The following is a 24,772-nucleotide window of genomic DNA, read 5'->3' on the forward strand; positions in this document are numbered from 1 at the left end:
ACCTTGTTGACCTGGGATCCTGTAGGCTCTCTCACCTTTGGGTTTTGGACCCCTTGTCTTCTCTTCTGATTCTTCTCTTAGCCTGGCCTCAGAGCCATCTTGCACCTCTCCCTTTAGGCCTCATCCAATAGCTCCCCATATCCAGTCAGATGGCACATCTGGTCGTTCCCTTTGCACTCTTGGGGCTGTCCCTTTTGTTCATTGGTCTCCTTGTCTCTGATCTGCTTTTGCCCCCTTCACTTCCCACACAGCTGCTACCCTGCTAGTCCTCAAACACAGGTCTGACTCTGTTATCTTCCTGTAAAAAATAGTGAACCTCTGGCCCCCTATTGCCTCTCTGATAAAATACAAATGCCTCTGTCATCTGAAACCCTTCACAGCCTTGTTCCAGCTAAATCTCCCCATTTGCTGTTCTTTCTGCACAGCTTGGCATTTTTTGTCCTTGGCCTTTGCAGAACCCAACCCTTTATACTTTTTTTTTTTTGGAGGTGGAAGGTAAGGCATTTGGGGTTAAGTGACTTGCCCAAGGTCACACAGCTAGTTAAGTGTCAAGTGTCTGAAGCTGGATTTGAACTCAGGTCCTTCTGACTTCATGGCCAGTGCTCTATTCACTGCACCACCTAGCAGCCACCCCTTTATACTCTTGTGTCTTTATATGGTTACACATTTTTTGCCCCCAGTAAAATGTAATTTACTTGAGGGTAAGGACTGTTTTCATTTTTACTTTTGTTTCCCCAGCACGAAACGTGGTATCTGGCACTTAATGAACTTCTGTGAAGTTGGAATACCATCCATCCATACTTCAGTTCAGTGATGTTAGAAAGTATTCTTTTTTTTTTTTGAGGCAATTGGGATTAGATGATTTGCCCAGAGTCACATAGCTAGTAAGTGTGTGAGGCTGGATTTGAACTCAAGTCTCCTGACTCCAGGCCTAGAACTCTCTCTATTATGCCACCTAGCTGCCCCTAATGCTAGAAAGTATTCTGAATGAACCTAAACTTTTTACTTAGAAGGCTTTGCATTTTCTTAGTTTAATATAGAATAATTTGCTTACACTTTTACTGTATAACTTAGAAAAAGCCTTTTACATTATAGACTGGTAGAGATTATCTAGTCCAACCCAGGTGTGTGACTGTTTACAAAATAACCGTCATCCCCTTGTCCCTGGACTTGGAATTCACAGCAGCACATGTCTCCTAGGTTGATGTGATATTTGATGAAGATGCTGGATTTCTAAATGCAATCAAGACATTCATGGCAACAACCAAGAGACCTGTGATTCTTACTACAAGTGGTAGGTAAAACTGACTTGTGCAAAATTTGTTTATATTGTTTTAAAATATCCTGCTAATGCACTTCTTTTCATTTAGGAAATCTATCCTGAAGTTAATTGCTTAGTGGGATTTTTTTCCCCCTTTAATGTATTCATGGCTCTATATCTGGTGTTCTTTCCACTATATCCCTAGTAGTGAAAAGTCATAGAGGAGTGCAGTCATTGGGGTAAAATTAGAAAGAACTTGTGATTAGAGCAATGAGACCTTGGTCTGCTTGTTATTAGCAGTATGTCTTTGAGTAAATCTCCCACTTTCCATATCTTTATGCATGTCTTTATATATCCCTGGTCTTACCTGACTTACTGTTGGTCGGATCCAATGACATAATGTATGGGAAGCTTTTTGTAAACTTTAAAGCAATATATAGGCCACCAGTGTTATTAGTTGCCAGTGATTTAACTAGTGAAGTAGTAAAGAGTATTTCAGGTCCTGAAAAGATTGTATTTTAGTGATGAAAGTATATTCTGAAAGGACCAGTGCTTTAGAACTCATAATCTCAGACTTGGAATGGTCTTCATCCAGCCTAGATGTGGACCAGGAATCCTCACTACAATAGCTTCTGTCCTTTGTCCTTGTTCTGCCCTCAGAGGCCAAGCAGAACAAAGCAAATCCCTCTTCTTGTGCCCCACCCTGACCCAGAAGTTCTCTGCTCTAGGGTAACACCCTCCTCTTCCTTCAGCTGACTTTCACATGGCAAGACCTCAAGTCCTTTTCGTCACTTCCAGTTTATCAGCTCGTTCTTAAAAATGTAGCTCCCAGAAGTAAACACAGCATGCCAGAGAGGGTCTGGGGTACTGGCGTAGCAAGACCATGATAGTGTCCGCTCTCTTCTCTTGGACATGAGGCCTCTCTTCCTACATTTACTTTCGGTAGCCTGAGCACACTTTTTTTTTATCAAATGCTTTATTAACTTCTAGTTTACATTCATGTCCACAAGATTTTGAGTTACAAATTTTCTCCCCATTTTCCCCCTACCCACCACCCCAAAATAGCAATCCCAGTGGATATCCATTCCTCCAATCGGGCCTGAGTACACTTCTGATTGACAAAATCCTTGAGTCTGTTTTAGATGAACTATCTGTTCATGTCTCCCCATATTATATTTGTGAAGTTGAATTTTTGAATACAGATACAAGACTTGAAATTTAATAAGGATAAATGTAAACTTAACAGTTTCAGCCCAATATTCTAGTCTGATGGTCCTCCTTCTTTTGACTTGGCCTCCTCCTTGCTCCTACTAAGTGTCTCCTCCAGCTCTGTGTCCTCTGCACATCTGATAAGCTCACTAGCTATACCTATATCCAATTTATTGATAACTCTTAAGAACTTTCTTTTTGCAGATCCAACATTTAGTTTAACATTTGATGGATGCTTTGAGGAAATCATCTTTAAAACTCCCTCTTTGGTATGTGTTGTATTTTTTAAATCATAAGGATTACATGATAGTGTAAACATGGCTTATTATGTATAGTATGACATCAGAAAATGTCAGAACCAGAAGTGATGCTGGCAATCGTCTGGTCCAACAAAAAGCAAAAGATCTTTTTCGTTGCATGAATTTAAAGACACCAGCACTTCCATAAAATTCAGGACATTTCTCTCCAATAATGTTTTGCTTTCTGCATGCTCATGGGTGAAAGGAAATTGTGTTTATTATTTGTGTTGGGGCTTCTTACTTGATCCAGGTATTGACATGAAAGTTTTAGGTGCTATTGTGGGGAGAGACTCCTCCCCCATCCAGATACTCAGCTTACAAACTATTATTTTCATATGGTAACATGTTTTAAAGTAGATTAAAAAAGATGATTGTTTATTGTATGAAAAGATCTATGACCAGAGAGAGAAGTTAGATTTTATAAAAATTCTGAACTTCTTGTCGAAGTGCCAATGCAATATTTACAGTACCCATGATCACAATAACGTCCATGACTATAAGTATTGCATGACATTCGATCACAAAATACATCAGACTCTCCAGATAGAGAATAAAGTTGAAGGATTTATTTAAACACCAGAAAACCAAATCCCAAAACCAGTAAGCCGAAGTACCAAAGATATTTAGAAGCCATAATAATGCTGAGAGCCACAGCAGCCTTTAGCTGTCCCACACTAATATGAGATCGGTATTTACTCAAAAAACCTTCTGTCTCCTGAATGAGCGTCCTCACTCCCCCAGAGTCTGGCTAGCTCTGAACCAGCCTCCTGTCCTCTGTCCCCAACTGTCTGCAACTGTCTCCAGCTGGTAGACTCCAACTTTCTTCTGTGTGTTCTGCTTCCCCTCAGCAAATCCCTCCCACCACAGGCTCCATGTGACCACATTCAGCCTATCAGGGGATAGGGATTATCTTCACAGCAGGGAAGTTTCAGACTCCCCTCTGGGTCTGTTACAGGGCAGGGAAGATCTTCAAATTCCCATTCCCATTACATCTGTCCACAAACAAAAATACTCAATTCAGCAAAATTCAAATTTTTTAGGAGAGATTGTTTGGCCATAATTACCTTACTTAGAGCTCTTAGTAAATGTATTAACTGAGCCTTGTAAAATCTGTGAAATATAAATTCATTTATTTTTCTGTGGAACTCTCATCAGCATTAAAAGGATTCTCTTAAGTAGTTTTTTTTTACCTTTTTTTTTTTTTCTGCTTTTTGGAGGACAATTGGGGTTAAGTGACTTCCCCAAGGTCATGTGGCTAGTAAGTGTGTCAAGTGTCTTGAGGCCGAATTTGAACTCAGGTCCTCCTGACTCCAGGGCTGGTGCTTTATTCACTGTGCTACCTAGCTTCCCCTCTTAAGTAGTTTTTTATAGTTTTCAATATGTATAAATTGAAATAATGTATATATTTAGGAGGGTTTTTTTTTTTAAAGGAGATTTGTGGATAGGGGTCAGACTCATGTTGATTGTCACCTACAAAAAATTATGAAAGTTTCCTTGCTTCAGCAATATATAGCTATACTTGCTATTTTAAACATAAATTTTGTTATCTTTTTTAGATCATCTGCATTTCTTAATGTCTATTTCTTCCTCCTTCCCATACAATCATCATTTATAACAAAAAATTAGAGAGTGGTAAAATAAAACAGTTTAATAAAACTACCAAGATATCAAAAAAAGTCTAACAATATTTGCTTTGTTCCATATCCTTGATTTGCCACCTCTGCAAAGAAATGTATGGGGAGGCAGAGACCTGCCTTTTCAAAGTTATTCTGCACACCCAATGAAATGAGCATTTCCATATGCTGTGTGGAACGGGAGAGCATTAGACCTGGAACCGGGGGTCTCTTATATAGAACTGGCTTTCCTTTCTAAGTATATAATAAATTTAACTTGTAACTTTTGAGGCTTTTCTGCTTGTGTGGGATTCCTTTTGACCTTGCTGCTGTTCTCAAGGAACTGCCTTCTCATCTCTCTTCTTTGGGGTGTCACATGCTTTTAATTATAAAAACACATTTCTGAATATTACTTCGAAAGTAGTTTCTTTACTTGAAAGTACTTTGGGGACGTTTTGAGTTTTAGGAAAACCCATGAATTTAATTTGACTCTTGTGACAGCAAGCATTTGTGATGTTGCTACAGTTTTTTAAAAAAACGATTTAAATGAAAAATACTTTTGTCTGTGTTTCTTTTGCATTTTATAGCTCAATGTTGCCAGCTATCTACAGACACTCTGTTTGGCTGAAAATTTAAGGACGGACATAAAAGACTTTGTCACCTTGCTGACTGTTAATAATTGTGATATTAGAAGAAGCGTTCTCTACTTACAATTCTGGGTTAGAAGTGGAGGTGGATTCTTAAAAGAAAAACCATTATCACTTCATGGTGGGTTGATCTGTTTAAAAGATGTGTCCAGCTGTAAGTATGGACATTATAAGCAGTTGATAATGCAATCCATTTCAGCCATCATTAATTAGGCTGGACAGATCCCACTGTCCACACAATAGATGTGTTACTGAAAAGTTACATTTAAGTTGACTTTTTAAAAAACGAAGTCTTTTTGTTTCTCCTTCCTCTCACTTGCTACTGTTATTATTGCTACAGTGATGCTATTTGCATTTCCCTCTGATATTTAGATAGCATTGATTCCTAATAATAAGCTTTAAATTTAAATATAGGTTTCCCAGCTTCTCTTTGAATAAATGAATCCCCTGTATAACACCTAAATATACTTAAAATATGCTGTTTTAAGGTATCCCACTTGAAGTATTTAAAGTTTTTTAATTGATATCCTTTAGTTATATATCACTTACATTTCTCATCGTACCTCTTCTCCTTCCCCACCCAGAAAGTCATGTCTTATAAAAAAGAATTTAAAAAAGAAAAGACAGTTCAGTAAAAACTGATTAAATTATCATAGTTGTCTACCATTGTATGCATTGTACCACAACCTAACCCCTCTACCTTTGTATTTTTTATTTCCTACTTTTTGGAGGGGGGAAGGCAGGGCAGTTGGGGTTAAGTGACTTGTCCAAGGTCACATGGCTAGTAAGTGTTAAGTGTCTGAAGCCAGATTTGCACTTAGGTCCTCCTGACTACAGGGCCGATGCTCTATTCACTGCACCACCTAACTGCCCCTCTACCTTTGTAAAGAAGCAGAATGAGTGAGGTACCTTCTCATATCTCTTCTTTGGGCCCACACTTGGTTATTAAAGTGAAACTTTTGAAATAGTAACATCACCTTTGAATTTATCTTTAATAAATTTTTTCTTAAAAGACCTTTCTTAAGACACGTATTATCTTAGATTAAGTTGAGCTTATTAAGTGTTCACTTCATAGGTGAACAGGATAGAATTTATGGGGAAACCTTAGAGTAAAATAAATTAGTTAATAATCAAATGTTGCCTACGTAGTAGACATGATTGGAATTATAAAATAAGTAAGAGTTGGTCCCTGCCCTTGAAGAGACTTCTAGCAGCTACTTTTGGGAAGTCAGGCTTTTTATATGTGAGATCGATGGAAACAAATTTAAAACAAAAGTGATTCCATATAGTTTAAACTGTGTGCAGAAATCTTGGACAAGGGTGGGATTCATTAAGAAAGGCTTCTTAGTGGAAAGAGGAATCTTGAACCAGGTTTCCAGCAAATGATGGAAATGGTTTACCCAAGAAGAGATTGTTATGTGGTTTATATTTTGTATTATGCTAAAGTAGAATGAGATGGGTGATAAAAGTTATGGGTAGGAATGTAATCCCTACTGAATCAAACCAACAATTGATCCATTTTGTTATTATGTCATATGTTATCGTGTCGCATCAAAGGACATTCTATAGAAAAACATAATTGTAAAACCAATACCAGAATTACGACTACTTACCAAATGTCCAGAAATGATTTTAAAAGACTTACTGAATCTGTTTATATTTTCAGATTTGTTCAGTTTCTCTTGGTAATAAGTTCCACAAGTTCACTCCTGTGTGAGATAGTATTTGATTTTATTTGACTTTAAAACTGCTTTCATCAGGCTTCAAGAAGTAGTCCTAGAGTACCCATAATAACTCATTATCATAATGCACCAAGATTTCTGAAGCACTTTTCCACCCAATTCTGTGAGGTAAATAGTGTGCGCTTTATGATCCCCATTTTATAGTTGAGGAAACTAAGACTCATAGACCTTAAATCACATTAAGTATTAAGTCAGGGTTGAAACCCAAGTCTCCTGATTCAGAACCTAGTGCTTTTCCCTCACCTGGGGTTCTTAACTTTTCTTGTGTTCTGGACCCCTCTGGCAGTGTCTGGTGAAGCCTTCTCAGAATAATGTTAAATGCACAGAATAAAATAAATAGGATTACAAGGAAACCATTTGTATTGAAATGCAGTGATCTCAACCTCAGCTTAAGACACCCTCCTTTACACCTGGTTGCCTTTTAGAATTTGTTAAACAATCTATATCCATCCACTAGATCACTTTAAAGGGCCTCTTCTTCTCCCCTTCATTTTTCTAAGATACTTGCAGTAATGTTAGAGGGGTTTTTCAAGTACAACTAACCATGTATGATTGTTATAATTTTTTACTTTTAAAATTTACTTGTGAATTATAAATGATAAAATTTACTTATAAAATTAAAATGTTTAGTCTTTTCAGAAATAATTACTATATCAGACTTTAAAAAAAAATAATACATAGCAAGTCTATCAGGGGAGGAGTGTGTGTGTGTGTGTGTGTGTGTGTGTGTGTGTATAAGGATGGTTTAGTACAGTGTTGCCAAGAGTGGCCTCACTTTGAAGTGATGATTTGCTGTCATATAGTTGTTGAGGAAACAACCCTAACAGATTCTTTTAAACTATGACTCTGTAGGAGAGAGTGATAGGAATGCTGAGATCATTTGCTCTCAAGATGACACTTATCCTAAAAACTGTCCCCACACTCACAAGGATCCTGTTGACCTTCCAAAGTGCGACATTGGTTGTGCAGAGAGTCTCCTTGGCATGAAGAACATAGTCCTCCCATCTGAAGATTTGTTTTCCTTTATAAAGGTACTTTCAGGACCATTATGTTAACTTGAGTTCACTCTCCTCTCCTCCCCCATCCCCACTTACCCCTAGAACTCATAGTTTAAATGTGCCTGAATTTTTAGGTCTTCAGTTTCTCTTTGTAACAGTTTACTTGACTTTTACAACTGCTGCTATAGTAAAAGCTTCCCCTGAAGTCCAAGGTTGTACCTCAGAACTAGAGTGTTTAGGATAAAATGACAAAAAAAAAAACATAAAATTATGTTTCTGATGAAAAGTCATTTCAAGGAAAACAAACCTTCCTTTAACATAGATTGGCTCATCACTGTGTGGTCTCTAGAGCAATGCTCATTCTCCATCATGAAATAAGAACCAGGCAAAAATTAGGGCCAAGCCATAGTTCTTTGTTGGTGTGCAGAGGAGTATATGGTAGAAAGAATGACTTAAGCATCGTGAAGGTGCATTAACATCACACCTGCTGTTAGGATTAGTAGGAACTTTGAAGATTGTAAATGTCACAATAATGTAAATATTGTTTGTTTTTCAGGATAAAAGCACAGCACTGGAAGAATGGAATAAACTCATTCAGCTCCTCACTGAATTCCAAAAGCAGAATGTTGACTTTTTGTACAGTAATCTTGAATTTATTCTGCCATTGCCAGTTCACATCATCCCAGAATCAAAAGGCCTTTGTGTTTTGCCTGTAACTTCATGTGCCCAAGCAGTGAGGAAGAGTGAGGATCCCCTGAATGCTGAGCACTCTGACCAAGGCAGTTCTGTGGCAAAGGCCAAGAAGACAAGGCGTCAGAAGAAGATAATCGTACTGGACGATAGCGACTTGTTTGACACTAGTTTGAATTATGCCGATGAAGGTGTTAGTTTGCCATCAGCCATTCCACTCTCGAGCTCAGAAGAGAGTATCTCTGCCCTCAAACCGAGTGCAAAAGGGAAGAAGAAGAAACCCTTGGAATCCAACATGCTTGTTTCTCTTCCTCCTGAAACTCTCGAACAACAAAAATGCCCTGCTCTTGCTTCTCATTGTTTAAATTCACTGACTGAATTTATGGATAATATGTCTTTCTTAGATTCCCTTTCACCTAATCTAAGGGAACAGAAAGAATTTGGTAAAAACGAAGACTTTACTTGGACAAATGGCAAGGTCAAAAATGGCCTTTGTGATGAGTTTAGTCAAGAGCCTAGTGATGGCTGCACTTGTCGAGGCTTGGAAGAGCTGAAGGCGGTCCTGGAAGCTCTTAGTTTTTCCAAGTGCTCTGCCATGATTTCAAAAATTTTGGAAACCTCTTTGAATTGTTGCAAGAAGATAGGAAAAGATCCAACCAGGGACCTCACTTTGTATGTTTCAGAACAAAGAAATAATGTGTACTTCAGTCAGTCTGCTGCAGATTTAGAGTAAGTCTGAATTTCTTTTTCTAAATGAATTTTTGTTGATATGGTTTGTCCTTACATCGCCTGTGTTTCCTGCTATATTCCTCGCTGCTCTCTGCCCCCTGAAGAGCCATAACAAGAATACAGTTTCTTTTTGAGTGTAATAGAAGTACGGGGAGAAAATGATCCCTTGGAGTGAATTTCCAATCTTCTAACACTGCAGATCCTTAGTTCAATATGTTTATTTTATATTTGTGTGCAAATATAACAAAAAACCTGAGTTACAAACTGTCTGTTTGGTTGTGATAGCTCTTTAGGCTGGTGTTTTTGCTGCCTGGAGCTGAGGCAGATGAGGAGAGTCCAGGTTGGACAGTAGGACCAGGGCCAGATTAGGGAGAAGCCTTAAATACTAGACAATGTGTGCTCAATTAATGCAGTAGATGTCTAGAGCCATGGGAGGTTTTTGAACAGAGGAATAATATGATGAAAGCAATATTTGGGAAAAAAAGCAATCGTATTTGTAGCAGTGTCACATAAAAGAGAAATCAATTTGTATGAGTGTTCAGTTCTATTTTTTGAATATATGTAAAATGATTATTTCCTTTTTAACTTGCAGCAAAGCACAGAAGAGGTTGGCAGTCATAAAAGCTGTCTTTTCTGGTAAATCTCTTCTAAACCTGGGGAGCAACAGGCAGGCCAGCCTTGTTGAATATTTACCGACCTTTCGCAGCATCTGTAGGACAGAGAAGCTAAAAGAACGAGGAAAGAATAAGAGAAGGTGAAAGCTCTGAGTAACATTATTTCTGTGGCCTGTTTCATTAGATGAAAAGAAACATTACCAAACTATTCCTTGTTCTTTCTCTTTTTATAGGTTCCTGCACTATTTTGAAGGAATTCATCTTGACATACCCAAAGACACTGTGAACAGTTTGGCAACTGACTTCCCCTAGTTTTCTATGCTAATGGTGCCATGTACAGTAAAAGATACTTATTATATTTTGCTATTTCATTGATTTTCGTGTCATTAAATTTCTTCTTGATGTACAGTAAAAATAGACTTTGTATATTTTATATTTGTGTGCAAGTATTTAAAATAACAAAAAGCCTGGGTTATAAACTGTCTATTTGGTTGTGATAGCTCTTTAGGCTGATGTTCTTGTACTCTTCTCTTATCTGATTTGACCTTTTTTCTTTTTAAACTTTGTTTCTCTGTGGATGAGTGAGTTCCTTCTCCTGGAGTGTAGATTTAACTCACATGTGTCCAGAAATGTTTGTTTCAAGTTATTCACAAAAATTTTCTCCTTCACTGCCACCTTGCTCCACTGACTGGAACGGGGCTTCTTTTAATTTAATTATGGATTTCTGTAATGGGAGAATTTCTTCCAAAATAGATTTTGCAGACTTCACCCCCAGGTTGACTTTGTTGTCGAAAATACTTGTGTTGCTAATTTAAGACTTTTAGAACCACATACCATAGACATATGTTGAAGAGAACTTAATTTCAAGAGTGAAGGAAAAAGACTTTCATTTTTAAAATGAAGTTTTCCCTGTTGCCTTGATATTTAGTGATAGTGGATTATCTAGACAGTGAAGTTTTATAAAGATTTTTCTGTTCTTGTCTTATGTGTTTCTCTATTTTGTTAACCTGCCAGTTTCTTTGTACATTTTTCTACCTTTGATATCTTATATTTCATAAAGATTTTAACAGTTTCATATGACTCAACATTTTATATACCTTTTTCAAGATTAATTGAATCTGGTCATATTTGGATGAATTACTCTTGATCAGTCTTTCTTTATCTTGAGGTGACTGAATTCCTGTATTTTTCCAAATAACTGTTAAAGTATTTCCTTTTAAGATTTTGCTTTCTGATTAAAGAAGGAAAATGTAATAAATGATTTAAAATATGGTCAAGTTTTACTTGAAATTACTTTGCAAATGGTTAGGCAACTCTCCTTTTAAATGGATAGTAAATTAGAAATATCTTCTCGATTTTTCCCTTTAAATAAAAAAGCCTTTATTAATCACTTACTATGAAAGCACTTTGACTTAGGCATATCAAGTAACAAAACAGATTATAGACACTTACAAAATTAATATTTGGGGACAATGTGTTAGATTGATAAAATCGAACATTATTATGTTATAACAAATATGAGATATTCAGAGATGCTTAGTAAAGTTTTATTAACAAATGGAACCCAAAGAAATTATACATGGTTACAATATTGTAATTGAGAACACGATTAAAAAAGCAGCCAGTCTCTGAGTAACTGAAAAAACACTGGTAATCCTAGAAAACAGATAAAGAAACAAAATGAATATTTAGTTGAATAGTTGTGTGGCTATAATTGTTGGTATCTGAATATTAAAGGAATAAGAGAGCTTAATGTAGTATTGGAAATCTTTGATCATTATACATATTTTCCAACCTTTTCCTAAGTATCAAGTTAGTGTATTGGTTTAATTAATGGCCAAAGGAAGCTTGTTTGGCATTTTGAAAAAGAACTACAGGCATATAATAATTTTGGGAGGCTTGAGTCACTTTGGGCATTGAAACAGTAAACTAGCACAAGTGAGTGACATCTGCTGAAATAGCTTCTTGGTCTGTGATTTTATTGGTGTATGGAGTGACTGCTGAAGAGCAGCCTCTCCGAAATGCAGGTCAGCACCTTCTTCAAAACTTAGCAGTAGGAGGTTGCTTAGAGTCCTGGGACTTGGGCAGGATCATACAGTCAGCATGGGTCAGACATGGGACCTGAACCTGGGGCTTCCTGACTCTGGGAACAATCTGTTTTACCATTTTGCCTCTGACTGTTGGTGAAGAGTTAAGTATCCCCCCCAATATTTCTCAAGACAATAAAAGGATATAGGAAGACAAACAATGACTTATTCCAGTCAAATTATTAGATAGGGAAGGTACTTAAAGTGATCTGATAAAATAATAGAATTTAATGGGAGGATTTTTTTAAACACAATCTTTTATGTCATCTGGGAGAAAGTGTTATCATTCACATCTTGTGAAAGAATTCTATGTGATTGACTCAGTTTTATACATGAACAGCTTGGCTGCCAACACTCCAGTCAAGTCACAGTCCCATACATCACTGCGATGTGGAAATGAGATTGGGTTCTTAAAGACATCCCAGGAGATCACAAGACCTGGCAGTCCCATAAAACATGCTAGCGCAAAGTACGGCTTTAGCAGCACATTGTACATCTACAAGTTTGACCAGGAAGTTGATAGAATTTTTTTTTGGAGGAGGGTAGGGGGATGGAGACAGTACCTCAGGAAGATTAAGATCTGGAGGAGGATCTGCACTGTTGCAGGGAAAAGCAATGTGGCTTCGCAAACTTGGACCCATAATGTACCCCAAAGGCACAGGCTGTGGCTCTTGGCTTCTCTAAAAACATTTGTTAGTTAAGTATTCATTTTCTCTTTCCCACCCATAGAAAAACCATATGCATAGTCAAGCAACTGAGCGTGCCCCAAAATGCATCTCATTCTATAAAGGCTTCTTGGCCTTTATGTTACCAGACTTTGACTAGGGACACTGACAACTTCTGAGTTGTGTGGTGTCAGTTTTTTGTGTCAGTAAAAAACAGGGCATATGTCCCATCATAGTCATTTCTTATACATGACCTGTATTATTGTGCTATTTCACTGACAGGCCCTCCATTGATAAAAGATACCATCAGTGCAGGGGTGCTTGGCGTCATGTGTCTCTGGAGTCACATTTTCAATGACTAACTACTTAGGTGAATCTAAGGCTTGTCAGTGAAAGAACCATTTCAGTCTTTGTGCTTCAATGAAACCATGGTTGTTTATATTATTATATATCTCTTAAAAAGTTTTATTGGTGTTTTATTAAAAATGATTCCTGCTTCTTCCCTTGCCCACAGAACCCTCCTTTCTAACAAATAAGTATAGTCAAACCTCATTCCATACCTCTTGACCGGCACCTGTGCTGAGATATTGGGGCATGCTTTACCATGAAGACTTCTGGTCATGACTGATCACCGATTTATCAAAATTCTGAAGTCTTTATTTGATAAATTTAAAAAAGCTTTTGCTTACTCTATGCCAAGCCCTGGCGATGAATGAATGAATATAAACATCTTAAGGCTCACTCTTTGAAGCACTGTGTTAAGTGCTTGGAATACAGATAGAAAAGAGAAATGGTTCTTGCTCTCAAGATGCTTATAGTCTAATGGGGAGAAGTAAAACATGTAGGGGCTTCTATTTCAGTGCCGATGGGAAAAACCAAAGGTCCTGAAGATGAAGCAGCAAGGCAACGAGGCTGGCAGAGTAAGATCTGATAATGGAGCTGGAAAGCAATATAGTTTGGCGAGTGTATAAGTGGGAACATATACATGTGGCCCCCATGTGAGGCCAGTGCTTTTTAAAAAAAAATATTTATTTTTAGTTTTCAACATTCACTTTTACAAGATTTTGAGTTCTAATTTTTCCCTCTCCCCAAGACAGCATGCTATCTGATATAGGCTATACATGTACAATCATATTAAACATATTTCCACATTAGTCAAGTTGTGAAAGTAGTGTGCTTTTTTTTTTTTAAAGCAATCGGGGTTAAGTAATTTGCTCAAGGTTACACAGCCAGTTATTTTTGTGTGGGTGGCGAGTATCTGAGGCTGGAACCGATCCCAGGTCTCCTGACTCTGGGGCCGGTGCTCTTACTGCGCCACCTGGTCACCCTGAAAGTAATGCTTTTTAAAAGCATTACTTGCATTGATAAAACCTTACCTTGCAGAGCCAAGGACTGATGAGAACTCTTTTCTGGGTTTTCAGTAATTGTGATCCCCGAGGAGACAAGGCCTTATCTCCAAAGGAGGTCCACGCCTGCACTACTTGCTGCAGGACAGACTGAGGCTGCTGGATCTCTAGAGCTCAGGGGTTTTGAGCCATAGTGGACTGGACCACACTAAGTTTTCATTAGCATGCACAGGGCCTGGCACATAGGTACTAGATAGATATTTATTGACATTCATTGACAATGTATATGTGTGGCAGGGAAGAGGTATATGTGCCAGCTTGCCTAAAGAAGGGGTAAACCAGCCCAGGTTGGAATCAGGAGGTCAAAACCCCTACACTGTTGGCAGTGGGGATCGAGACTGTGAGTAGTCTGGGCATGTCCAGCCTAGAGGACCCAGGCTTAGAAAACAAAATGATATTCTTATTCCTGGTGAGTCTATAAGGCAGACACACCGTAATCTCAAAAGAAACAAAACTGCGGCTAATTCATCAGTATGCTACTTGTAGAACAATATGGCAGCTGTCAATAAGGCTGTCAACGGTTTATTCCTCCTCAGGGACTCCAGTAGTAAAACTATACTGTAAGGAGGCTATTGATCAGAAAAAGGCCTTTATGAAGTTTTGAATTTAGATGGACTGTTATTGATAGCTTTTTGTCTTCCACTGTGGCCCCTCCACTCTGTACACCCCTCCAGCGAGCCTCCCATAGAAGGTATTGGGGATAGGAACTGGATCTGTGGTTTCACTGAGATAGGGAACTCCCATGTGAGGAAATTCCCACTATCAGTATGTCAGAACCTTCCCTGCACCTCAGTTTTAGAGTGCCTGGGGTAGTATCAAATGCAAATAGAAACAGCCAACCATACGTAAGGATCTCTGTGGCAGCATAGTGACCTAGAAAACCACATATTAACACCTATGTTTTCCTGCATTTTTGTTTTAATCTCGTTCTGTGCCAGCAGGCTGACACCTCCGGCCTAGAGCAAGGAGAGGTTAACTGATTTGACTGAGGGTCTTACAACCCAAAGAGGAGACTTAAATTCAGGTCCTGACTTCAAGGACAAGTGGTGCCCTATCACAGAAGCCATGGAGGTGTAGTGGACAAATGAAATGGACATGACAGCAATGCCAATTGAAGTGTTTATTAACCAGCTGGTGACTGCCTCCCCAATAGGGGAGACAGCATCGAGTCTTCTGTAAGATGCATTTTTATAGACCTAGGTGTAGCTAACAAACAGAGTATATTTTTAAGGGGGTGCAGTGCCGTTAGTATTGTTCCTAGTGAAGCCAAGCAAAGCCATGATCCCTTAGCAAAGCCTTGGATACAAACATAAACAGACCTGAATCTGTGGGAATCTGTGGCATGTTTCTAGCAACACAGGTGAAACATTCCCTCACTATTATGGCCTATTTGGTGGTTTCCAGGGACCCTGGTAGGGGTACCCTTCTAGCAGGTTTAGGGGGCTTTGGTGTATAATTTCTGGTGGGCACTTCAGAGGGAAATAAAATATAAGACCAAAAAAAGCAGAAAGGTACCAGGTTGTAAAGGCTTTTTAAGAACCAAAAACCTTAATGAAGGCAAAAAGAAAACAAATAATTGACACAATAGGCCTTGTCACTAGAGCAAAATATTTTATTATTTCAATTTTCCTGGACAGTCACAAACATTAAAAACCCACACAAAATGAGCATACACTTCATTTGTCAACCTGTAGTGTGATAATACCTATGGCACAGCTTTTAAGGGTGATAGTGATAAGGTCTGTGCTGTTCAGGGACCATCACCTGAGAGGGCAGACAGGTAAAGGGGAGGACAGTTGGCAGGCACCTCAGTCACTCTAGCACAGGGTTCCTTGCTGGCATTCTAAAAACTGATAAGCCTTTTTTCAGTTGATCGCTACAAGCCATCCAGGTGTCTAAAAATCCCAATTTCAACCTATCATGTTCTCTCATTCTTTGACATGAAAAATCAAAAGGTGGACAAGCTACAGAATTTCAGAAACACTGCTAGTAAAAGTTGATAATTGAAAATCTTAATGTTATTCCTGGAAAGGCTTTTTAGAGATGATCTAGTCCAACCCACTGTCATTTTACAAATAAACCAGTTTTGGGGGGTCAGTGTGGAATTGGGGAAAAATGACTAGACGTATTATTAGACTTAGATGAGCTGGTATCAAATGTCTCCTCAGTTGTCTAGACCTCAGTTCCCTGAGCTGCAAGCTGATGAGGCCAACCTGGAGAACCTTGCATGCCTTTTTCTTCTCTCAACATAAATAAGATCCTGGTCCTAACCTGAGGCTACAGATGTTACTCTGAATTGCTCAAGATCAGCCAACTGGCAGAACTGGGATTCAAAAAGAGATCGCGCCTGCTGGTTCTCAAAGCCAGGCAACTTGCGGGCCCCTCTGCGCCACCTGAAACCTTCCCAGCTGGGTGTCATCTCTATTCACAGAGGCTGATGCAAAGGCACCTCTTCTGCATCCAATCCTGAAGAAGCAAAGGACAGGTGATGGGTCACTAGAGGACTGATGGGTGGGAGAGGAGGGGAATTCCAAGGCCCATGATCAGGAAGGTTTCATTGTTGCCAACTTACGTGGCCAGTGTTCTGAGAGTCAGAAGACCATCAATTTAGAGCCAGAAGGGCTTAGAACTACAGGCCATGGAGTCCTGCCCCTTTGTCTTCCAGATAGGGAAGCCGAGGTGACCTTCTCAGGCTCACACAGGGAAAAAGTGTACATAGCAGTACTCGAACCCAGAGATTTCAGACTCCAAGTCTGGTGCTCTCTCCATTACACTATGCCGTGAGCAAGATAAGGTTGAAGAGCCTCTGCCGTGCACCATCTTGCACCCAAGAAAAGCTTTATGAATGAGGGCGGAACACCAAGAGCTCAAAAAAAGCTACTGCCTGCAGCAGGGAATCCCATAATTCTTCCTTCCTTTCTCTTCCGTCAGTCTCCATCATGCTTCTGTAGCGCACCACACTCTCCGATGGGAAGGACACCCGGGGATCTGCTTTCAGTGTGGAGTCTGAGAGAAACTGCTGGACCACAGCCATGCCGCTGGTCCGCACATTCCCAAGCATCAGATCAAAGTGTTTCCCTACCACATTCCGGTTCATGCTCAACACCCGATGGTGTCCATCTCGAGCAAATGTTTTGTTTAACAAGGAATACAGCATGGCCTCCACGATGTGGAAGTGTAATGCAACCGGAAACAAAGATGTCTGCTGAAGAGAAAATGTTCTTTTTTCCAAAATATAGAAATCGGCTTCAGGGATTTCTGAAACTATTGAAGAAATCTAAAAACAAGGAATTGTCACAGAGAAGTCAAGTTATTGGTGAGTCACTATTTTCCCCTCAGCACATCATTATTTCCTAACAACAAAACTTTAACCATTTTTACCCTGACTTTAGTAGCTGTATACATTTGATACAAAAAGACTAGATGATCCTTCGATACTGTTTGCATTAATTTATGTTCTTTTTCAAAACTGGCTTTTTATTCAGAGTTGATACTAGAAATAATAGAAATAGTTGATTTTTACAATCGACAGGGATTAACTTTTTATAGGAGGGGTTATAATGGGAAAACAGTCACATGGGAACCAGGAGCCCAGGCCCCACTAGTCCTGGCTGTGTCTCTAACTAGCTGGAGAAAGCTCAGGCAAGTCCCCAAGCTTCAGTAAGCTCATGAGTGGCTGTCAGCTGAGCAAGATGCTCGCGGCTCTCGTACCAGTCTAAAATGGCTGCTTGCCACATGATGTTTCCAAATAAACATTTGCTGAACTTGCTTTTTTTTCTTTTTCTCTTAATAAATAGATTCAATATTCACATATTTTTTCTGAATTCTGAATTTTCTTCCTCTCTCCCATCCTTCCCTACTGACTCAGAAGGCAAGAAACGTGACATCATGCAAAACACATTTCCATATCAGCCAAGTTTCCCAAAAAAAAAAAAAAAAAAAGGGCAGGGAAAATAAAGTGGGAAAAAATGCTTCAAGCTACACTCAGACTCATCAGTTTTTCTCTGGAGGTTGACATCCTTTGAAATGCACGGTCTGGGGTCACAGCTGATTACTATTACAAGATTGCCATCACTGTGCACAATGTTATGCTCCCTTCACTTTGTATCAGTTCATGCAAGTCTTTATATGTATCTTTTCTGATAGCCTTCTATTATGAGCATATACCACAGCTGCTCCAGCCATTCCCCAACTGATGAGCGTCTCCTCAATCTCCAATGCTTCGTCCAATCACCAAAAGAGCTGTGAGACATATTTTTGTCCCTATAGGTCCTTTTTTCCTTTGATCTCTTTGGGATACAGACCTACTAGTGGTAATGCTGGGTCAAAGGATATGCACAGTTTTATAGCCCTTTGGACACAGCTCCAAGTTGTTCTCCAGAAGGGCTGGAGCAGTTCACCATCCCACCAACAATGAATTAGTGTTCCCATCTTTCCGTATTCCCTCCAGCTTTATCATTTCCTTTTTCTGTCTTATTAACCAATCTAGTGGGTGTGATGCGGTAATTTGCCTTTCTCTAATTAATAGTGACTTAGAGCATTTTTTTCATGTGATTATTGATAGTTTTGATTTTTTCTTCTAAAAAACTGACTTCATATTCTTTGACCATTTATCAGTTGGGGAATGACTTGTATTTTTATAAATCTGACTCAGTTCCCTATATATTTGAAAAATGAGGCCTTATATAAGGAGAAACTTGCTGTAAAAAATTTTCCCCCAGTTGCTTGCCTTCCTTCTAATCTTGGCTGCACTGGTTTTGTTTGTATTTTTTTGTTTGTTTTTGCTTTTTGGAGGGCAATTGGGGTTAAGTGACTTGCCCAAAGTCACACAGCTAGTGTGTCAAGTGTCTGAGGCCAAATTTGAACTCAGGTCCTCCTGAATCCAGTGCTGGTGCTCTATTCACTGCGCAACCTAGCCACCCCAACTGATTTTGTGTGTATAAAAACTTTTTAATTGAATGTGATCAAAATGATCTATTTTACTTCCCTTGATCCTCTCTATGATTTTTTTGGTTGTAAATTCTTCCTTTATCCATAGATCTAAGAAGTAAACTTTTCCATGCTCTCCTAATTTCTTTCATTTTTCTTTAAATAAGAAACATGGGACAAAACTCAGGAGACCTGGGTCCTAATTCTAGCTTTTCCAGCTGTTAATTTACAGGCAAAGTCACTTGTCTCCAATGGTGAAATGAAGAAACAGCCACAAAGTAACTGGTAAGACCTGCCCTGTCTACCTCCTCCAATGTGAGCATTAGATGAAAACATGGAGTATGGATAACAAGCCTGATTTGGAGTCAGGAAGATCTAGGACTAGGTGAATATCCCACCTCTGACCATGTGTGACCACAGGCAAGTCAATTCACCTTAACCATAGCTACTACCATCACCAGGCCGCTGTGAGGCTCAGTCAAGATAACGTATGTAAAGACCTTGGCACACTTTAAAATTTCATATAAATGTCGATGATCATTATGTAAGATGGTGAAGATGTTTTGAAAAATTTGTACTACTATAACTCAGTATTATTTTTTTCCAGGGCCCACTTACAAAATTTTAGTCCTACTCAACTGTGAAAAAGTTATTTCTAGAGACAGCTGTGCATGAAGATCCAGTGAGACAGAAGACCCAGTGGGATCCAGGTGAGAACAAAGATGAACAGAACAGACGGGGCCTGAGAGCTGTACAACCCTTCTCTCTGTTCTTACTCTCCTCTATAGCTCAAGGACACAGATAAGCTACAAGGAGAGCTTTGGGAGCCAGATGCGGGGAAGCACATCTTACTCACGGTTTCCAGGTAGGCAGATGGCGAGGAGGTTTCTTTCATCAGTTTAAAGTTATTTCCTTGTTGCCAGTCAAGAACAGTTAGTTTGCTATCAAGATGAGTCCATGCAATTTTTTCTTTGCCAAAAACAATAGACACAATACTATTAGCTGCCTAAAACAAATAAAAAACATGGTTCAATTGCTAACATCCTTGAAGAGTGTAATCACTGTAAGATTCCCTTTCTATGGATGGCATACCTGGTCACTATCTAAGTGCCTAGTCTTCTGCTACCCACAAATAATATGGGTAAAATACCAAGCATAAGAGGAAGCAATCACAACATTTCTAAGGCCTTGAAAAGCCCTACAATATGAGCTTTAGGATATGGCCATGCCTTGCCTGGAGAGATAGTACCAAAAGCCACAAGACTGACATCCTGCAAAACCTTTCATTTTATAAGCCCAGGAATTGTATTCAGAAATAAAGGATGGAAACTCATTTTTGAATTTTTAGGAAGCAACAGAATTAAGTCTTGTTTTGGGAACAATACAAAAGTCCTACTGAGAAACAGAAGACATTCTTCAATTTTGCTGGAAAAGAAAAACTGCCTTTCTCCTTTTTCTAACCTCTTTAACATCAAAACATTTCACAAGTCCACAGATGATGGCAGCTGTCCTCACCTGCACGTAGCCATGAGAAGAAAGATAAAAACAAAAAGAAACACATGAATTCCTATTTTTATTAGTTACAACTACATTTATGTGTATTTGAAAATCACATATGAAAATGTGCAAGACATTCGGTCTACAGAGAAGTACACGGGCTTATTCTCACAAGTCAGGCTGCATGCTTTGTTCTTGATACAGATGAAAGGACGAGGATTAAGGGCACAGATCTGCAGACCCTGGGCAGTAACTCCACAGGCATCAAGCTGGGCACCACTGTTATAAATCATTCCCTAATGATTCCTCTTTCAGTGATTATCTAATGTCTTGCCTGCTGGATCATGTTCGACTCCTTGACCTTCCCAAACTAGCTCTAGCCTGCAGCCTCTATTTCCATCAAACTGGCCTGCTTACCATTGCCTCTATACAGCAGTCCATCTCCTAACTTCATGCCTTCCTCACCTCTGCCTTTTAGAATCCCTAGCTAAAGTGACTCCTCTGACATGAAATTGGGGTTAAGTGACTAGCCCAAGGTCACACAGCTAGTTTTTGTGTAAAGTATCTGAGGTCACATTTGAACTCAGGTCCTCCTGGCTCCAGGGCTGGTGCTCTATTGACTGCGCCACCTAGCCACCCTATATGTGTAACTTTCTATACACAAACACGACTTTGCATAAGTCCCATCCTCTCTAGGCCTGTTTCCTCATCTGTAATATCAAGGGTTTGGCTTCTAAAGGTCCTTCTAATTCTAAATCTGTGATCTAATGTTGCATTTCTCCTACTAGAATATAAGCTTCTTGAGGGCAGGGACTATTACTTTTATTTATCCTTTTCGCATCATTCTATGCTCTGAAATCTGGCCCCAGTATACCTTAGTAACTTAGTGTTGCACCACCTCCCTCACATACCTCACCACTTTGTTCCAGCCACAATTCTTTGATTCCTCTATTTGCCATCTCTCAAACAAGCTATTTGTCTTCCTACTTCTTCGTTTTTGCTCACTCCCTCTCCTCCTTACCAAATCTTGCCCATTCTTCAAGGTCAAGGAAGCTTTCCCTGACTAATTAAGTCTACAGTTTTCTTATTGTCTTCCAAGTTCATTGACTTAGTTTCTTATACTCAGCATATGATGCCAATGAATAGTTTATGGATATACAGTAAGTATATATGTGTGGTTCTGGTACTTCCAAATAAATCAGAAGCTTTTGGGAACAGGGACAATGTCTTTTATCACCCAGTGCCCAGGACATTGATTCACACAGAATAGGTGAGACAGAGTTTAAGAAAAAGGCATACCTTGAGTTTCTTTCTTTCTACTCTTGGTCTGATAACCTTTCCTAATGACCAGTTTTCCGATATTCTTTTCTCTTTTTTTTCAGTTTTCGATACTGGCTGTAGAATTGAGTCACACACTTTCACTATAATTTTATACTGAAATAAGGGCACTTCCATTAAGCTCTCCAAATCCTGGAAAGGCCCATACTTTTCCCTGTGCTTTACAATGTTGACAGACTTCTTTCCTCGAAGAAATGTGAAAGCAGCAAGTTCGGGCAGAGAGGCTGTGTTGAGCACCTGCAAAATAGCTGATTTCTCTTCTGAAGAGTAGAGGCCTTCCAATCTTTTTTCAGTGTCCTTTAAGCTCTCATCTGATGAGACTGAAACAAAGTCTGTTTTCTTCACTGGTGCTATGGATTTTCTCTGACAGCAGGACAGAAATGGCTGGTACAGAGATGGACACACTGCAACCTGAAAATATTTCCACTTTCCTAAAATGGGAAAAAAATCGGGTCACATAGTTAATTGGAACCACAGGATCATATATTTAAAGCTGAAAAGATTTAAGAGTTCATCAAGTTCCAGGAGTTCTGAACTCAGGGCCTTTGAATTTCGTCTTTTTTTTTTTCAATATGTTGAACCATACTTCAATATAAATGATTTCATTTGTAATTTCTTTTGTATTTTATTTTATGACTTTAAACTATGATTCTGAGAAAGGGTCTTGTCAGTTCCACCAGAGGGCCACAGGGGTCCCTGACACGCACAAAGGGTTACCCAACTTCCTCACTTTACCTAGGAGGAAATCAAGTCCCAGAGAAGTTCAGGAACTTGCCTAGTCACCTAGCAGTAAGGTCATAAATGGGAGGACCAGAATTTGAACCCAAGCCCTCTTAAACCAAACCCAGCACTCTTGCCACAGGATGACACTATGATGTGTGGTCCTCTGTAACAAATTTCTCTCTCCTTTCTTACTAGGTGTAGGCCCTAAGTTTTATTTCCTATGTAGTCATATGTATCTATTTGTGTGTGCTTGGGGGAGCGGGGAGTGGATCTATAAAGTTAAATTTCATTCCTTCTAAAGATCTTTATCCTCAATGCAAAACAACCTTGGACTGGGCAAGTCTGCAGAAAGGGCCTGCAGAAACAGTAGAGCCAAGATAGTCAATTAAGGGCAACCACCCAACTGAACTTACCCAACATTCCCCTCTAAAGGACTGTAAATAACACCTCAAATAAAATTTTGGAGAGGCAAAACCAACAAAAGGTTGGGATAAGACATTTTTCAGGCCTAAGAAAACTTAAAGGCTGTGTGGCATTGGGGTGGAAACCTGTCTGGTGCCCAGACACGTGGTAGTGTTAACAATGGTAGCAGCTTTGGGAGTTCTCAGTCCAGACAGTGAGGGGGTCAGACAAGTGTTCAGAAAGAGATTACTGGGGACCCTTTGCTAGCACTGGGTACAACTCTATTGCCCATATGCAGTTCTGGGTCCCAGTTCCAGGGCACAGAGGAACACTGGTGGTTGGTCAATGTTAACAAAGCAGTGAGAATCACTAGCACTTTTGGTTGCAGGGGACCAGAGGCCTTTCTTTCCTGGGTAAAGATTAGAGCAAAATCACTCCTTTTCCTGGATCACACCACCTTGGAAGCACCAAAAACTTACAGACCCCCCCCCCCCCTCCAGAACTACCTGTGAAAACACCAGCATGAAAAAGCTTGGTGTGGTGCCTCTCCACTCCAAGGTGATCAGAGCACAACTTTAACATACATTCAAAGTAAAAAACAAGGCTGGAAAAATAAGCAAACAACAACAGAATTTGACCATAAAAAGATAATTACTGTGACAGGGAAGACCAAGACACAAACTATGCCCAAGATACCAATGTGAAAACAGCCACATAAAAAGCCTCAAAGGAAAATACTAACTGGAACCGAACCTAACAAGAAAAACAAAGCTAGTTCTGCGAGAACTGATGCAAAGGACAGCGAGAAAGAGCCTCGAGGTAGCTGTGCACAGTAACAGCAACATTGTATCGACGATGCGGCAACTGATCAGTACAACGGTCCAAGACAATTCCAAAGGACTCACGCCAGCCCCTTCCAGAGGAAGAACTGATGAGCTGCGGGTGCAAACTCAAGTCCAGTTTTCTCATTTTACTGTTTAATATAATACAGAATATGTAAGTGACATAAGCAAAAAACTGGGCCTGCAAACACTCCACGTGTTAAAGGGGGAAGGAGGGGGACATGGGCAAAGGGGGGGAAGGGAGGGGGAGAGAATGAAGAGGGGACGAGGAGGAGGGGACAGGGAGGGGGCGTCCGGACGGAGCACGAGCTGCCAAGGTCTGGGGGAGGGGAGCGGGAGACACGCCCCCCACCACTTGCTCTCCGGGCCTGAGGGCCGGCGGAGCCCAGAAGTTCCCGGACAGGACGGACAAGCGTCGTCCGCCGGCATTAGGACCTTCTTACCTCCCGGGAACAGACGCAGGACGCCCGGGAAGCTCATGTTGAAATCGCCGCGTTTCCTGTCCCCGGCCCTGACTTCCGGCCGGGGTTGCGCGTTTAGAAGAGGGCTTCCGGCCCTGCGGCTCTGCACAAACGTTCCGGCCTGCAGCCCGGGTTCCGGGAGAGGAGCTGGGGACGAGGAGGCGCTCCGGTGCACCCTGGCGGCCACGTTTGGGCATGACAGGGGCAGGGCTTTCTCCCAGAGAAGAAGCCACCATTTTTCAATGGGCTCCCCAGCCGTAAAAACTTTTTTAGAACACTCCACCTGTTATGGCCGGATTTAGTGAGAGCAAAAGGCCCAGTCTTTTACTCGTGTTCTCAGGAGAAATGTATGCATGAGTAAAGGCTGGTCCTTTTGCTCTCACTGAAGCCGGCCGTAACAAATGGCTCCCAGCGTGGGGCCCGACCACGAGTGAAAAGAATGGAGAGTCTCAGCCTCTCTCGGATGGAGATCTCCAGGGGAATTCGGACCGCCTCATGCCGTCTCCGGAGCGGGTGAACAGCTGCGAGAAGGGTAAGCTCCTAAAACAGGGGACTACAAGTAGGGAAGCGCACACCCTCCGATCAGGAAACTTACATGAGGGCCCTGTATCAGTGTGTAA

General features: G+C 40.2%; 2 protein-coding genes and 1 long non-coding RNA gene across 7 annotated transcripts in view; 2 read left to right on the forward strand and 1 right to left on the reverse strand.

Annotated features, from left to right (window-relative positions):
• Nucleotides 1–11,079, forward strand: part of ATAD5 (ATPase family AAA domain containing 5) — a 31,117-nt gene extending 20,038 nt beyond the window's left edge. For all 5 annotated transcript variants that reach the window (XM_069089880.1, XM_069089881.1, XM_069089879.1 and 2 more), the window contains 7 exons: nt 1,201–1,294; nt 2,675–2,739; nt 4,970–5,150; nt 7,624–7,802; nt 8,326–9,188; nt 9,781–9,942; nt 10,036–11,079. In XM_069089880.1, coding sequence (XP_068945981.1) covers nt 1,201–1,294; nt 2,675–2,739; nt 4,970–5,150; nt 7,624–7,802; nt 8,326–9,188; nt 9,781–9,942; nt 10,036–10,114 — 1,623 coding nt within the window. In that variant the 3' untranslated portion in view covers nt 10,115–11,079. The remainder of the gene's footprint in view (nt 1–1,200; nt 1,295–2,674; nt 2,740–4,969; nt 5,151–7,623; nt 7,803–8,325; nt 9,189–9,780; nt 9,943–10,035) is intronic.
• A 4,472-nt stretch (nt 11,080–15,551) lies between these two features.
• Nucleotides 15,552–24,282, reverse strand: TEFM (transcription elongation factor, mitochondrial). Its single transcript, XM_069089884.1, has 4 exons — nt 24,135–24,282; nt 21,686–22,155; nt 19,746–19,895; nt 15,552–17,237 (listed from the first exon to the last, which is right to left on the reverse strand). Exons 1-4 carry the CDS (start codon nt 24,169–24,171, stop codon nt 16,800–16,802), a joined length of 1,095 nt encoding a protein of 364 aa, XP_068945985.1. The 5' UTR covers nt 24,172–24,282; the 3' UTR covers nt 15,552–16,799.
• Nucleotides 24,283–24,339: 57 nt separating this feature from the next.
• LOC138162576 (uncharacterized) overlaps nt 24,340–24,772 on the forward strand; it is a 9,046-nt gene continuing 8,613 nt past the window's right edge. Inside the window, exon 1 of the long non-coding RNA XR_011168660.1 lies at nt 24,340–24,684. This is a non-coding gene — a long non-coding RNA (uncharacterized lncRNA). The remainder of the gene's footprint in view (nt 24,685–24,772) is intronic.

Source organism: Petaurus breviceps, unplaced genomic scaffold, assembly GCF_028583685.1.
Source record: "Petaurus breviceps papuanus isolate PSGF00001 unplaced genomic scaffold, PetGlider_PUasm1.0 186, whole genome shotgun sequence".
Taxonomy (NCBI): Eukaryota; Metazoa; Chordata; class Mammalia; order Diprotodontia; family Petauridae; genus Petaurus; species Petaurus breviceps.

Excerpts from the sequence above, each read along its gene's own strand:
- TEFM (XM_069089884.1), bottom strand. The coding sequence starts at position 24,171 with ATGAGCTTCCCGGGCGTCCTGCGTCTGTTCCCGGGAG. Across the intron at positions 22,156-24,134 it reads CCTGCGTCTGTTCCCGGGAG|GAAAGTGGAAATATTTTCAG; the intron begins GTAAGAAGGTCC and ends TTCCCATTTTAG. Across the intron at positions 17,238-19,745 it reads CATCTGCCTACCTGGAAACC|ATTTCTTCAATAGTTTCAGA; the intron begins GTGAGTAAGATG and ends CCTTGTTTTTAG.